Source organism: Zalophus californianus, chromosome 12, assembly GCF_009762305.2.
Source record: "Zalophus californianus isolate mZalCal1 chromosome 12, mZalCal1.pri.v2, whole genome shotgun sequence".
Taxonomy (NCBI): domain Eukaryota; kingdom Metazoa; phylum Chordata; class Mammalia; order Carnivora; family Otariidae; genus Zalophus; species Zalophus californianus.
Window position 1 is genome coordinate 25427911 of NC_045606.1, and position 16485 is coordinate 25444395.

General features: G+C 35.4%; 1 protein-coding gene across 2 annotated transcripts in view; it reads right to left on the bottom strand.

Moving 5' to 3' along the window:
- Positions 1 to 15800, bottom strand: part of HGF (hepatocyte growth factor) — a 78533-nt gene extending 62733 nt beyond the window's left edge. Inside the window, exons 1-4 of one of the 2 annotated variants that reach the window (XM_027574640.2) lie at positions 15501 to 15800; positions 8548 to 8713; positions 4280 to 4392; positions 2666 to 2780 (exon numbers count right to left, since the gene is read on the bottom strand). In XM_027574640.2, the coding sequence (XP_027430441.1) occupies positions 2666 to 2780; positions 4280 to 4392; positions 8548 to 8713; positions 15501 to 15588 (482 nt within the window). In that variant the 5' untranslated portion in view covers positions 15589 to 15800. The remainder of the gene's footprint in view (positions 1 to 2665; positions 2781 to 4279; positions 4393 to 8547; positions 8714 to 15500) is intronic. The other variant, XM_027574641.2, reaches the window with a different exon arrangement.
- Positions 15801 to 16485: the final 685 nt, after the last annotated feature.

Genomic DNA, 16485 nt, shown 5'->3' on the forward strand with positions numbered 1-16485 from the left:
AATGCAACTGAAAAGAAAAGGTGCTGCCTTCCATAACTCCATGTCAATGCACATGAAATTCCTCTTTAGGACATTCCTGATAGTCTGGTCGTCTCTTCCCTTCATTCTTTGGTGTGTATGGCTTTTTACCCAAATTAGCTGGTTTTCTTTTGTGTCCTGAGGTATATAGCTTGCTTTTTTTTAGCATGCTGTACTTGGCCAAGGGATGAAGCCAGCCCTGCTCTTTTCACTTTATATGTTCATTCAATAAACGTTGAATTACACACAAGCCCTTTGCCAGTCAAAACCTGTGTAATAAACTTTTATTCACATATATACTATTCATGGTTCTTTATCATTGTTAGCAAGGCTTCAAGGGAGAGAAGTAAAGAAATATTTAAAACAGTTATATCATGTATACTTTGAAATATAAATTAGGTCTTCTGGGCGCTAGTCACCTTTTCTTTTCTTTTAATATAAACTGCATTCATGGGAAACTTGATCTATTCCATCATCTGCTTCATTAATGAATGCTGGTGGCCAGTGAAGGATATAGATGTAGATATCGAGTCACCTGATTTTCTGGTTAAGCTTCTATACTAATTTCATCATCTATCATCATCTTCCCATTAAGCCACTTGTAACATATTTCTATTTAGGGGTCAACAATAAATCGCTCTTCCAGACAGAGATATATATATTTTTTTCCATTTCCCATAAAGTTAATCTTTAGGTAACACTTAACTTAAAAGTGTTAAGCTATCATGCAGATAAACCAATAAGCGGCTAATTGATAAAAATTAAGTATTACCATTGTTAAACAAACAAAAAAAGATTTGATTAATATACAAGATCTTCTCAGCCCTAAACTTCCATATCACAAGGAAATGTTTGTTGGTAAAATAGCTGATTGGACTGGGAAGCCCGTTCCCAGGGAGATCTATTTCACATGTACTCTTCTTGCACAGAATCACAATCATAGAGAATTTGGGTTGAAATAAGACCTCTACTGGGTCAGTCCTGTGCACCCAAATAGGGTAGGATTGATTTCAAATGCTATTCCTTTGTTCATGAAAAACTTAGATCGATCTATTTAAATAACAAGTTTTCCTCATATGGTGTCATGGGAGTGACACCATACAAATCCTTATGAGGGAACAAACCAATTATATTGGGTTTTTTGCTTGCTAATATAATGCTATGTTTCAGAGGTATTTGTGTATTATTGTAAGTAACTAATTTGGAAAAAACTTAGTTGTTTTCTGTTATTAAAACCCTGTAAACTGGTCAGCTTGGACACTCACTAGCTGGTGTTAATTAGGGCCGGGATCACAGGTTTGATCCCAATGTGGAACGACAAACTCTTTTTCTTTATAGGTGGGCCAATTAGCTTATGTCTGTTTACAGAAATGAAATCATCTTGCATAATTATGCCCCTCAGAAATGAATGAAACGAAATAAAAAAGTGAATTCATCAAGACAAAGTCATCACCCTTATTGCAAAAACAAGTCACAGTATGTGAACTACTGCTCAGTGTTTCATGCCCTGTTTTATGTTAAAAACACGGGTTATACAGTGACACTGGCTGGGCTCACATTCCAGCCAGAGCACATACTAGTTGTGCATGACCTTGAAAAGTTCCTAAGGCTTTTGTTCTTCAGTTTCACCATATATAAAATAGAATTAATAAAACTACCCACTATGTGGTTCTTGGGGGGATTAAATGAGATAAATATGATAGACTCCTCAGCAAGGTACTTGGCTCGTGGTAAACTAAATCTTCCAGTGCATTTACTAACCAAGGAGAACTGTTTTAAACTACCTTAGTTCCTGTCAAATTTATTTGTGAATTGAGTCTCGGAAAAACTGGGGCTAAATTTAGTTCTTTAGTGAGTATTAGAAATCTATATTTCTCCTCCAGGATGATTAAAACTCTCAGACTAATGAGCCTATGGATGCTGTGTTTACTCATCTTTAAATAGCATTCATCTGTTATAATGAACACAATTCTTCTCTGAAGTGTAGACATTTAATTTCCAGGCAACGAGAAGTTTTGTCCAGTCATTAGGCAGCAGGTGAAATGGGAAACCTGGTCAACCTCTGGCGTGAGTTATTAGCAGAGCTTCTCAATTTTGGCTGTACTTTGGAATCATCTAGGGAGCTTAAAAAAAAATACCGATTCTAATTTAATTGGCCTGTGTTGATGCCTGGGTGGTGAGATTTGTTAAGGGCTCATAGCAGGTGATTTTAATGTGTAACCAAGGTTGTGTACCACCATAGTTAAAGAACAGTCAGGCCCTGGGTCAGGTCAGAATCTGATCCATCATATTTATATCACAGTCAACCTCTCCACTCCAGCTGCAGGGTGCTGTACCTTCTGGAAGGCAAAGAGAGGAGGGGAAAAATCTTTTTTTTTTTTAATCACATTTTCATTACTTCCTCACCAACACCGAGATGTATAAGCTGACGTTTTTGAGGTAAGATACTGTTAGGCCTCATCTTAATGATAAATTTATTCATCTTTGAATCTCAGTCATGAATTCACATAATCCTTGGCTTAATGCCATTCAGCAAAATTGGCTGTTATTATAGAACTGTAGTATTATTCTGAAGGACTCACATGAGATTGCTAACACACATATAAAAAAGAAAGGCTCTACCCTCCTTTTTTCATGCTTTTCTTACCTGTGTTCATGTGGGATCATGGAATTCCAGGGCTGGCATTTGATGCCACTCTTAGTGATAGATACGGTTCCCTTGTAGCTACCTCCTTTACCAATGATGCAGTTTCTAATGTAGTCTATCAGAAGAAAGCAGAGAAAAATTTTATAACTATGTGTAACATATGTTGCATATATTAGAAAAGAAAAAGAAAATTCTATCCAAATCTTTAGGTAATTAATGTTTATAAGTTCTCTCAAATCATACTGACATTTCTTGCCTACAGTTTCTACTATTTTCAAAACAATACATTTCAGAATAATACAAAACAAAACAAAACAAAAAAAGACTACCGAGAAGTTTTACTTTTGTGAGTATATTCCTGGATAACAGCAGAGATTAGTCTATGTATACACAACTGGCCAGGCAAATTTAATTTGACAGAATGATTTGCTCAAATATACTAAGCATTTTAAGAAAATGTTAAAAATAAAAATTAAGTAATTTGTAAAATCTATTCAATTCAAAGGGTTACTTTAAGATAATAAAAACAACTAACTTGTCTTTATCTCAATAAAATTGTATGGGTTTTTGTATATGTGTGTGTGTGTCTAAGTGACAGTTGTATTATGTTGATTATTATTTTCTGTATTTTTGCTAACTTTTCAGCTGTGAAACTATAGAGCAATTTAAACAAGCTATATATTCCTATCAAATAATAGTATATACAGTTGCCAGCAACCTAGAAGATTAAAAGATGGCCTTATACTAGATCATAAATTATGTTTAGGAATTGTAGCTTTATTGGGGTATATAGAGATCATCTTATTTTCTTTCTTTTTAGATCATCTTATTTTCTACCATAAATTAATTTTAAGTGTCTACCTTCTTAACAAGGAAACATCTGTGTATATTGTCAAGTACTCAAGTTTAATGACACAGTACGATTTAAGAAAACACTAAACTTGAAATAAATGCTATTATCATAAATATAATCCATAATCATTATTTTGTGTGATAAGAGATTTATTTTGTAAAACTCATATTTATTTAACATTCTCCAGTTATTTACTTGATATAAATCTGCTTTGGATCAAAGTGAATACGTGTGAATATAGTATCAGATAAACAAAATAGACACATTAACAAATAATATGATCTCAATTCTTCTTTTACAGATTTTCAAAATATATAATTAGGAAAAGACACAACTAATATTTCAAAATCTCCATATTTTATTATCAGGAATCACCACTATGACAGATTAGTTACCCAAAGTTGTTAACATTTAAAATGCTATGTAATAAGCTCAAAATGTACTCTAAGGTGTTTTAAACTATTAATTTAAGGTGGCACTTTCTAAAATGAACATGGACAACATCAGTTCTAGGAGATGCTCCTAGAAATAAATAAAGAGGGAGGGAGCAGTCTAATTATGGAAAGTTGAGAAATGCTCTCTTTAAAATATCATACTGAAAATAGTCAAGACACTAGTATCCTCTGTCTTAAAGGAAGAATTGACTGCAGAACAGATCCAGCATATAATAGAAAAATTAGTGGGCAAGAGCACTGTGGCAGGAAATTACATATATTTTATGCTTTATTTTGTTATGAAATATTTAGGGAGAAGCCAGTTACCTTTGTTTTCATAGAGATCAAATTCATGACCAAACTCCTTTCTCACTCCACTTGTCATGCTATTGAAAGGGAACCAGAGGCATCGTTTCCTCGCTTTATCAAAAACAAAAGCCCTGAAAAAAATATCTAAATGAAAAGAAGGAATACTACTACTTATACAGTTTTTAAAGAATGGGCACATGGTTTAACCAAGGAGGGCAATATAAAAAGACACGTGGTTATATATACATAATAAAAACATGAGTGATTTTTGAACCTACCATTTTGATCGCTAAACAAGAGAGAACAAAATTAAGTTTGTATACGTGTAGATTTAAATATCAGAATACTATTTGGAATGTTCTCATGTTATTTTAAATGATGTCTAGAAAAATGAAGTCTTAAGCAAAATCAATATATAACACAACTACTTGGATTATTTCTGAAGACATTTTTTGGAAGTACACAGCAAGTAGGAAGATTCTGTTTGTAGTTATATACAAATGATTATATATGAAATATTATGATTAATTTCCAAAGTTTGTAATTGTGTAAAGTACATTCTAAAATGACATTTCCTAAAATGCATTAGACAAATCACCACCCAGGAGATTCTCTTAGCAAAAGGGATCTGAAATCAAATGTTTGGAAAATTTTGCATATTCTATCACTTCTTGGTGAGTTATAAAGCAGGAAGCTTATTAAAGGCTATGAAAATCTTGCTATCAGGATAAGTGTTTATGTAAGGCAATGTTTCCTAAATAGACTTGCTTGCATAGACATTTTTTAATTTAAAAAATCTATTAATATCACATTGCATATGCTCTTGATATATCTATCTTGAAGAAAATTACTAAAATGTGTCACTCCTACAATCATCATTCTTATTGCTAAGTATTATATTGGGTTTTGTTGTTCACTAAAAAAGTCTTTCTAAACAAAATAAACCCTTAACTGAGAATAGTAAAGAACTTGATAAAATTTTCAACATATTAAATGTTACCTTGTCTTACAATGTAGAAAATGAAGTGGGAATTCTGACCTCTTTACCTTCCTCTAAGAAATGGTATTAAAACTCCTTCTCACTATGATTGTGCTAATTATAATGCTGCCATGAACAAGTATCTAATTAAATGAAATAACAGATTTTCTAAGAAAAGGGTTTTTCACTTTTAATCTATATAATATCTTTTAAGAACACATATTTTTCTTTTAATTTTAGATATTCCAAGCTAGTCACTTATTTCTTAATAATTTGCCAAATTTTAAATAATTTTAAATAAGGGGAAATAACTTTTATGAAACATAAAAATATGTAATAAAATTATTTAAAACATTTTACCTATGATCTAATATTTTTATGTTGTACATTTTATTCTATATTCAAATAACTCCAAAAATGTTATGCATAAACTTTGAGCTTTGATTTACACATCGATAATTTGAAATATCTACCTACAAGAACATCTTACAGCTGAAATCATAATTAAGAGCCAATCATAAAAGTATATTTTTGCAGCAGTGGCAGATAACTTAAGAGAGGATTGGCTAATGATAGCAATAAGACTTGAATTTTGATCTGGTGGGCTGTAGCCTTATGCAATACATGTTAAATTCTCTATTACGCTATTGTAGCATGTTGGGGTGTATTAAATGACTTTGAATGCATAGTAGTTAGAAAAAGAACACATATTAAGAAAAAAACTAAGCAAACATCTAAAACCAAATTTTAAAGTTACAGTTGCCGCTTAACTTCACGTTAAAATAAAGTTGTGTGACACATATATAACTACTCTTCTATGGATAATATGGCTTTGACATGAGAATGCCTTGGAGGGGACTCATGAGCCCCATCAGGAACATGCTAGATTTGCCTCCGTGAATACACAGGTGATTCCATCTGACAAGTGGGTAACCAAGTTTCCAGTTTGCTGACTTGACTTCACCCTTTTCGCTCATTCCATTACAATGCCATATTCTCTCAGAAAAGTGTTTCCTTGAATCACTTTATACCTCCAAATAGACTGGATCCAAACAGTCAGATTCTAGAGTTGCATCTTCTTTTAAGTTTGACTTTAAAAGTCTTTATCTTACCTTATTTTAATTATCATATTCCTTTCAATAATTTATTTTGTCTAGTTTTCTAGTTGTTTACGACAGGAAGGCAATTCCTGTACCAATTACTCAGTCATGGGTGGAGGAAGAAAGCCTCATATTTTCTTCTCTTGAGTCAAGTCATGGATAGCAATTTTCTGGGGAGCTTAGAATCAGGCATTATGGTCCTCTTTCCTACCCAGCAAAAAAGAACTTTGATCTCTGTAAAATCAATATTGTTGATACCTTCTCAGGAGGAGATCGCGTTTGAGAATGTTCCACCCCACACCCACTGAATCACAGATGCTTTCACACCGCATTGTTGGTATTTTCCAAGCATTTTTGTATATTTGCCATTGTCTTTCAATGATTCTAGTCCATATAGCAAGCCTGCGAAAAGATCCTTTAATTCATTAAGAATCTAATTTCAGAGTATCACAGTATGTCCGTTCAATTCTGAACAACCAATGTATTTAGTGATTGCAAACACATGTGCCTATATATTTGGGATAGACAAGTGAGAGGGATGACATTTTTGGGGCAGAAGAATTCTTTCTGTACAAAGGTATTATACATGTGGTTTTCTGCACAGGTTGCAATAAATTTGAGGGCTAAATGCAACTCAACCAGAATATAGTAGGAAACTATGAAACCTCATATACATGGGATATATAAAGATTTTCAATCATTTCACATATGTTCCCTAATGCAGCAAAATTATCTTAGTTCCTCCTAAATAAAACATAGGGAAGGGTTTTTGTTTTGTTTTCTAGAGCTAAGACTGACTAATGTGAAAATCAAAAGGTAGTAATACTTTCCTTACTCTTGGATTCAGGAGAGTGTATTTTCAGATTCATTTATTTATAAAAATAAATAATAAGATGAGGTTCTCCCATTTCCCTTGCCCCACCTTCCTAAGCCTATGAGGGGAAAAATACAATAAATCTAACCTTCTCAATTGTGAGAACATCACCATAAATCTACACAGTAATGATGTTGATTGAGAGTAGTTTTCTCTAGTTTATTTTGAATAATCTGAAGGCAGGAAAGTCAGGAAAAGAAACAGAATTATCATAGGAATATACTTGCAAAATCAATTCCCCACTCCACTTGCCAGGAAATATCTCCCTGAAAGTGGCAGTTTGGCAATAAAAATACTTTCAGAGGAGTTGTAAATGAATAGAAGGGAGATAGTCTGTCCTCCACTACATCTGTCGAGGACCTCCTCTGACCAGGTCCGTAACACTCATTTCTCTGAAAAAGGTAAAATGAGATTAGGCTCACTTGCCACGGCATTACTAAAATCTGAGTTCACATTACATGTCACTGTCCAAATGCAGTGGAGTAGAATTCAAAACTGACAGGATATCATGCACAGTCCTGTAAAAAATAGAACGAAATAGGGAATAAATGGGTATAAAGTAAATGAGGGGATGGGAATGTTTACAAAGAAGAATGAGGAAATGCGTTTTCTTCTGGCAATTCAGAAAATTATTCAGATGCAACTGTCTCCTTCTTGGCCCAAAACTCCCAAGTTTTATCCTTGGGATCTCTGGCAAAGTAGGAAGGAATTCCTCCCTGTGAGGTTGCACAGGGAATTTCAAATGATAAGAAAACCCTCCGTTTGAATCCCCTCATGCCTCTTTGAATTTCTCTGTCACTTTTCACCTAAAACTTCATCATCACTACCCCTAACTCCTTTTGAACAGCGTTTGCTGCTGACACCAATCCCTCTACTTTTTTATCTAATTCTCTCAACACCTTTTATTTAAATCCCTAGACAATGATGTAAGATGCAGTAAATTCTGGCTCTGGCCCAAGTTATATTCTGAAAATTCCTCCACTCTTCTTGCAAGAAAAAAAAATTTACTCTGAATAGAATATTTTAAAATGTTGGCTAAAAGGCAATCTAATGGAATTTTAGTTTCTAAAGTTCAACTGTTCATAAGATGAAAAAACACAAATTCCATAACCAAGGGCATTCTGGGTTCTAAAAGATATCCATTTATGTGCTCTCCCTTATTCATACTTCCATCAACTGAGAGCTACATTTTCTGTTATAATGAATTAAAACTAAAGTCAAGCTTATACTTTTAAGGGCAAATTACACTGAATACAAAGAAAAAAAAACATGATGATAATTAGAAGATGTTATATTTGGAAAGTTATCCTAAGAACAAAATGAAGCAACTTACTTGCAAGTGAATGGAAGTCCTTTATTCCTAATACATCTATTGGCACATTGGTCTGCAGTGTTCATTTTTTTTGTTTTTATCTTCAGTAATGGGTCTTCTTTAATTAGAGTAGTCTTTGCTGACTTTTTGAATTCATGAAGTGTGTTTCTTCTTTTCTTCTGTCCTTCTATTAATAATAATAATTTTTTTTAAAAAATGGAGGAAAGCTTTTAAGGCTCATATAGAAAAAATGTCCTTAAGGATCATCCACAAGATAGTGATTTTATCTGACAACATACTAGATCTCCAGGGGTTGGGGGTGAAGTGAGGTGGGGATTGATACTCTCAGATAGTTAAGAGCAAGAGAGGAATATTGTAACCAGTGAAGAATAAATAACTTGTCATGTAGGATCACTCATCTACATTCTTTAAAATGAAATATGCTTATAAAAATTAGGACAGAGTTCACTCTACAGAAATAAATGACATGATAGTCTCCAAACAGTATGAAAGCAAATGCCCAGGCATATCATATCATGCTCTATAATTAAATTTGTCATTTCCTTCTACAGTTGGTCCTTATGTAAGTTATAGTATTAATTAGATAAGTCAATTCAATTACATGTGAGAAACTTCCCACTAAAAATGGTGCAGTGGATAAATTCTTCTGGCTCTCTTCATAGTATTTCATATTATTCATATTTTGGCCCTCCTCATTTCCGACAGAAGTGTTTTCTGTGCTTGGGGGTACTATTTCTTAGGTATCACTGAATTGTTTGTCTTGAAATCAAGCCAAATGCTATAAATCAAATGTATGTAAAACTTCAAGCTTTAATGTAGCAATATCATTTTTCTTCAAGAGAGTATTCTACAAGGCCCCTAGATAGCATGAATTCTCCTATTAAAAATGTGAAAAACAGAACTAAAACATCCTAAAGGACTTAATCTTATAGATGACTTTAGAGTATCAAGAACTACTTCTTCATTCTTGATGTGCCCAAAGTTACCTAGCTTCTAATCATGGCCACCATCTTCACAATGAGGAACAAAATGTCTAAGATACTGCACCTATTAAACAATAAGGATGGGCATGATTGTGCCTCTCTTCTGCCTGCCAGTTCTTTTGAACATCCTTATAACAAAGGCAGTAATAATATATTCATTTTTAAGATAAAGAAACCAAGACAGAGAGAAAAATTAATTGCCCATTTAGCAGACCTCATTTGAAACCCAGCTGCCTCACTTCAGAACCCCCAGCCCCCACTCTTAAACACTCATGATGCCATCTTTTCTTTTTTTTTTAATTCTAAGTAAGTAGAAATATGGCTTATAAATATTTTCTGAAGATCCGGTTCAGAGCTATCAGTAGAGAAGAAACTTGGATGGTAGAACAGGAAATGCATTCCTGGTCTTTATATGTGGTGAAATGTGCCAAGAAAAGAGGGTGAAAATTTTTGTGCAGAAAATTTGGAAATATGGCTAGCAGAGTGAGGTACAAACAATGGCATCATACTCTCAAGTTTGCCAGCAACCACTGGCTCCAGTTGGTTTATTAAACATGCAGATGCTATTCATTAATGTCTATCCTAACCTGAAGTCCACAATAAATAAGAGAAAACATGAAGTCCTCTAAATTTCTGCTTCTCTGTAAAACTTCAGAGCACAATCCCCAAAAGACTGGTACTAATTTCTGTAATAATGTTTTCATTTTTAACTTTTCTTTGCCTTACAAGATGGAATGGCCAGGGTACAACAGATATAATTTAAAAGACATTTTAACGTAGAAATTCATTCAACCAAATAATCTATCAACATGTTATTTATTGAGTGCGGAGCAAATGCCTTGCATAACATTGGCAGACAGATGATAATTCTGGCAGTCTTACCGACTTGCCAAATGACTTTGTTTAATTACCTGAAATGCTAATAAACCAATGACTCAGTCTACAAAATAAAAGTTATATTATATTTGAAGCTATTTAAATTATAATTATTAAGTAAATATTTGGAAATTAATTCAGATAAAAATGTTATAAATATGCAAAGTTTTAGCTTTGTTTTTGAAATTCCATTCTTTAATTTCTGGCATAGAGAAGAAATTGTTATTCTCCCAAGCAAAGAAGTGGTATAATTCTTTTCACATTTTGGTTTCTGCCACAGAACCATGTTAATGGGAGATATGTCTGCATTAGGAGTTTCTTCCTTTGACCGTGGTGCACCATTTCTGAAGTGCTGTGAGATGTTTCACAGAATAATAATCATCTGATTTGCTATATAAATTGGAGTATTTCTTAGAATCAAATAGTAGTTTATGGATGCTGAAAATCTATTAAATAAAACTGTTGACTAAAACGGAAGATATATATATACATAGATATAGATGTGTGGATTATATATATATATTTCTTAAATAAATTCAGTTAACTAAAAATATAGAATTAAAATTGGCCTGATGAGTAATGTGTTTATTACACATATCTAAGTGTGAGAGAAGAGCATAAAACTAAATTTTCAAAGTCTGAGGCAAGTATTAAATTCAGATATGTACTTTACTAATTATCAAATTCATTTAACTAAAATGAATTAGTTAAATCTATATAGATATAGATAGATGCAGATAAATTTTAACAGTCTGAGGCAAACATTAAATTCAGATGTGTATTTTACTAATTATCAAATAAAAAAAAACCCTTGTGGATGCTCTGGTTTCTTGGCTCAATACCACGCACTATGAAGGCAAGTACTGAAGACTACTCTAGAGAAAAAAGGTCTCTGTGGGATTGTTGGTTGTGTTTAATTCTACACATCCTCAATTGTCCTATCGAGATGTGTTAATGTGTGGCTATACCTCATAAAAGTAGTCTAACTCTTGCTTGCTGATAAGTTTTTCCATCACCACCTTTCATCTAAAGACCAAAAAGCATTCAGAAAAGCAAATAAATCTATGATTTCCCTTTACTAGATAATAGATAGGAGTGAAAAGCTTGTATGGGCCTACAGAACTAATCAAAGGCAATGGGAACCAGATACCAGGATTCTCTTTTCACTATTTATTTCTCATGATTTAGAAGCTTTCCTTTATAATTTAGTCATTTCTACTAGGTCAGTAACAAATTACTCAAAAATGTGAAGTTCAAGCTCATTGTACATCATGTAATCCAGGCATCTATAAAACTAATTTCTTCTTCAATAAAAGAAAAATTCAAAACAGGAGTTTTAAAGACAGCATGTCAAAATAAAACTCCTTTTCTGAAAATAGTTTCAACTTTTTCTTCCATATATATTAACAACTGATGATTGTTTTACTGAAAACAGTTAAAAGACCAGCTTAATTTGGGAAGAAACTAAAAAAAAATATATCTTTGGATCAGATTTTTCCTACTATTTCTTTGTGCGTGACTATTAGTTGAAGTTTATAAACAAAATATTGAAATGAAATCAAAGGGTGAGAGATCACAGCAACTTTGTCATGCTTTCTTGTACTTTAAATTACAACTCCTTTCTCCTCTTCTCCTAGTATGGGAAAACATTCTGGGAGCTATATTTCCTGAAGAACCAGAAATCCTTGTTTTAGAACTGAAATCATTAGGATCTTAGTGAAAACCTACAAACAGAAAGTAGGGTCAAATGTATCAAGGTGCTTGAAGAAAGACACATTTCTCCCTCTGGTCCCCTGGCCTCACACTCATTTCTCTCAGTACCTCATATATTTTCTTCTCTGTATGGACTAACCATTGACTTCAAAGGAAAATCATGCAAGGAAAGGATTTGCAGGGTGTGGAAAGAAGCAGGAATCTGGCTCCACATATTCTGAGAAACCTACCCACATGATTAGTGATTAACAGCTTGAAGTGGCAAGATGTTAAGATGAAAGTACACAAATAATTAATGGAGGGAATGGTTGTGACTGGAGATTTTAACCTTCCCAAAGACAAGAATCATAAATACTAGTTCACAGTTTCATTGCTGTTATCTAGGACTTGGATTTCGTAGCTGGTATTTGAGAAGCAAGCGAAATGATCTCTTCCAAAGAGGTTTACACAATGAAGTGATAGTCAAGGTGGGATTCAGGGCCTCTCTTTTTCACCTTCATTCGGCTTCCTTGTTCAGGATGTCATTGTCACAGATGCCTCCTCCTGGTCTATTCCCTGACCCTCTGTTTCTGCCAACAATTCTCCCTCCACACAGCAACCAAAACAACCACACTGAAGTACAACTTAAGTCGGGTCTCTTGTCTACTCTAAAATTTCCAACTGCTACCCATGATGTTCAGAATAGTTTAGCACAACCATTCATGCTTATGCATGCTACCCTCTCTCATTTTTCTAATCACAGGCCATACTACTCCCCCTCAGTTACTCAGTATACCAGTCCCACATGGTTACAGGTCCTCATTCTTTCTCACCTCCATGCCTTTGGCCACTTTGTTTTCCCCTGACTTCAGTACTGACCGTGCTCCATTTTTTCATACTCAACTTGGGTACCATATTTCCCCCAAACTTCCTAAGCTAGAAATGAACTCTAAACCATAGTATTATAGTATTTCTAACACAGAGATTTTCATATATTACTTAGCAAAATGGATTTTTAAAAGGCAATTTCAGTTGATTTCACTGTTTCTGGCTTCAGTATAAATAAAAGGAAAAAAAAAAACAGCACATATTTCCTTCTCAGAGATTTGGGTAGGACTCTCAGCTCTGTCCGCTTACTGTGTATGATAAGATAATTAAGGTCGCTAACCTCAATTTCCCCATGTAAGATGAGTTGAATACTGCTAATCTTATTAGAGTTAAATAAGTTCTCTTTTAGAGTTTGGTCCATAACAGTTGCTTAACAAATGTAGGTTTCTTTCTCATTTGTTCATCTTTATATCCTCCCAGGTTCCTGGACATTAGATGCTTACTTAAATACTTCTTTTGTTACAGGGAATTGGATATCTGTTTCCAGTGTAGGCAGAAGTGGATAGGGGGTAATTCTATGTAGACCAACTCCTATAAGGATGGCTTGGATCCACTATATTGCAATAAATGATCCTCATAATACATTCTGCTTATAATTGGTTGTCACCTCATTATAGTATCCACTTCTTTTCTAACACTGTATTATTTTACAATATGTACAACTATAGACTCATAGAATAAACCTATAAGTATAACCAAAGCAATCAACAACAACAAAAAAACTCCAAATGTTCAATGTTAGATGATATTTAAAAAAGGATAAATTTTGTATGTTCTAAGAGGACTATCCATGTTCTCCATTTTGGAGAATGTTGTTAAAAAAAAAAAAAAAATCTATCAAAATAAACTTGCCACCCAAACTAAGCCAGACCCTCTTTTGATGACAATTTTAGCATTATCCACTTCAGGAATTATTCACAGCATATCTGTAATTCCCAATTGGCCTCGCCTTGCCTGCCAGCAACTCTTGGGCTACATTCTCCCTATACTCAGGAAACACAGTCATTTCAACATTAGCCAAAGTGAAATATAATTACAAATGTATATCTCCTGCCAAAACTTCGTAATGCGTGCCAAAAACAAATAGACGTTGTCTATGGTTGATCTACCGTTTGGGTTTTCCACATTGTGTTTCCTTCTCATTAGCACAGATGATTTCAGGTAACCATTTATACTTCAGACCATCAACATTTGAATCTTTTAAAAATGAAAGCCCTCCAAATATTAGCCGTGTTTTCAATTTATGCTCAAATTCCCCTAAAATCAGCAATCCTTATGAGAGTTCATTTTAGCATGACACACCTCAAGCATGATGACCTGCCTGATGGAACTAACTTCTTTTTCACCTCTTTGGAAATCGTACCTACATATTTTCAAACTGGTCCTTCCTGCACACTGTTGTTTTTTACAAGGACCACTTCACAAAATAGAAGAAGAAAGCCAGGTGGGTCGAATGCTTTACCTTGTCATTTAGCAAAGTCTTGATGTTTTCAACCCGGGTATTACATCAGAAACTACATCAGAGCTCTGATACATTTCATATTTAGCTTATCTCCAAAGATATAGCCAGTCCTCTGGTTTGTGTTATGAAAAGGCCATGTCTACCATGTGGGCATTCGTTCCATTCTTTTATTCCCTTGTGCCTACCCATGGTGTTCACTACCTTCTCCCATTGGCATCTCAGCCACCACAATGATAATACAAACAAATACAGATGTTTCCTCTTGCCCTGATAACAACAGAAAACTTCCCAAAGCGGCAAATGGAATCTCTACACTTCCAGGAAGGGTAGTATGAACTCACCAGCAGTTCCTTCCCAACCTGTAAATTCGGGAGAGAAAATGGGAGACTGAAAGGAGCCGTTTCCCAGTTTAAATCAGAGTCACACAGTTTGTGCCTCCCTTGCCCTGCAGTTTCAAAGGGCAGGCATCCAAACCCAGACAGAATGAGATCTCAGAAGAGAGGCTTTCTCTTTCATTTTTATAACATGCATATCCCCAGAGTTTAATCTGCCTTCTCCAAATGAAAACCTGTATAAAGTCATCATTTAGCCCTGAAGGTTGACTGTATGATGTGGGGTAGCAGAATGTCATGGAAAATTATCCCCTGGAAAGAAGGGAGTCCCTGCTGTACTGACAGTCACTCTCCCCTCTTCAAGACCAGACCTTCGGTTCAGCTTTAAACTTGTCCAAACCAGCAAAATTCCAGCCAGTGTTAGCACTTCATTCCTGTCCCACAGTCCACAACTAGGAAGCTAAGGGGGAGCCGGGGCTAGGGTTGGGGTGGAGGACACATTCAGGGGATGTTAATTATCATTGTAAATGCCTTGCAAACAGAAAAAAAAAGAATATCAAAAGAAAGCACCAGGAGATGTTTAAAAAAAAAAAAAGCCCATGCCACACACAGAGTTAAGAAAGGATGCTGGAGATGGGGTGAAGAGGGTGTTAGGGAAAGGGAAGGTTAGCAGGAGAGAGTTAAAAGAAGACGAATGAGGAAGAAGAAGAGAAGACTAACCTGCATAGGGGATGGCGATGGGAAGCAGAAGGAGATGGAGGAGGACATGCTGCAGGAGCAGGACTGGCAGAAGTTTGGTCCCCCACATGGTGCTGCCGGACGCGCTGGCGGATCCCACTGGACGAGATGCCTGGCTGAGAGAAGCCTGTTCCGACTCAGTGCCTAAAAGAACCAGTCGGCTCTGAGCAGCTTTTTATTGCGATGAGCTAAGTTTGTTGTGTGATTAACTGGAAAGATCTAGGTCTGAACTCCCTCTTACGGTAAGAAACTGTTTAACAACAGCCCTTTACTCTCTTCCACCCCCTTCCTTTCCTCACTAACCCCCCGCCCAAAAACACCAAAGAGATCCCAGCTCCCCGCCGCCCCCCCCAACTCTGCTGAGGAAAGAAACTTACAAAGAGAAGGTCACCTGGCCTGAGGCCAGCTCAATTTGGAAGCTTGAGCTCCAGATCCCTGTGGCTCCTATCCGAGTAGGGAAGGGAGGAGCAAGGCTCAGCCCAATAGCTAAATCAAGGCACAGGCAGAGGACCAATTCGCTAAATTTAAACAGGAAAATACATGTGTTTACATGTCTCTTTGGGAAAAGAGGAAGGGGAAGCAGCAGCAGAAGAAAGCAAAGAGTTGCCTTTCAGTCAAATGTGAGTTAGCTTCTAATCTGTCTGGTTTCCCTGCTAGAGCAAAGTAGGGGCTCAAAACACTAACATAGGTTCAGTCGGGGGTGGGGGAGACAGGCGAGGAGGCAGAGCCAGGCAGGTCCAGCCCAGGTAAAAAGAAGGTGTGGTATTGTGGGGTAAAAATAAAGGAGCAAGACCGACACCCACCGTGTCAGGTAAGAAAACTGCCCCAGCCCAAAATGCTCAGAGCAGGCAGCTTCTCTCAGCAGCTACACTAAGCTCCACAATCACCTCAGATGTGCCTAAAGTGCATCAGAGAAACTTGTCTGATTTGGGATCTGTGATAAAGTCTGGTCATGCTCTCTCTTAAA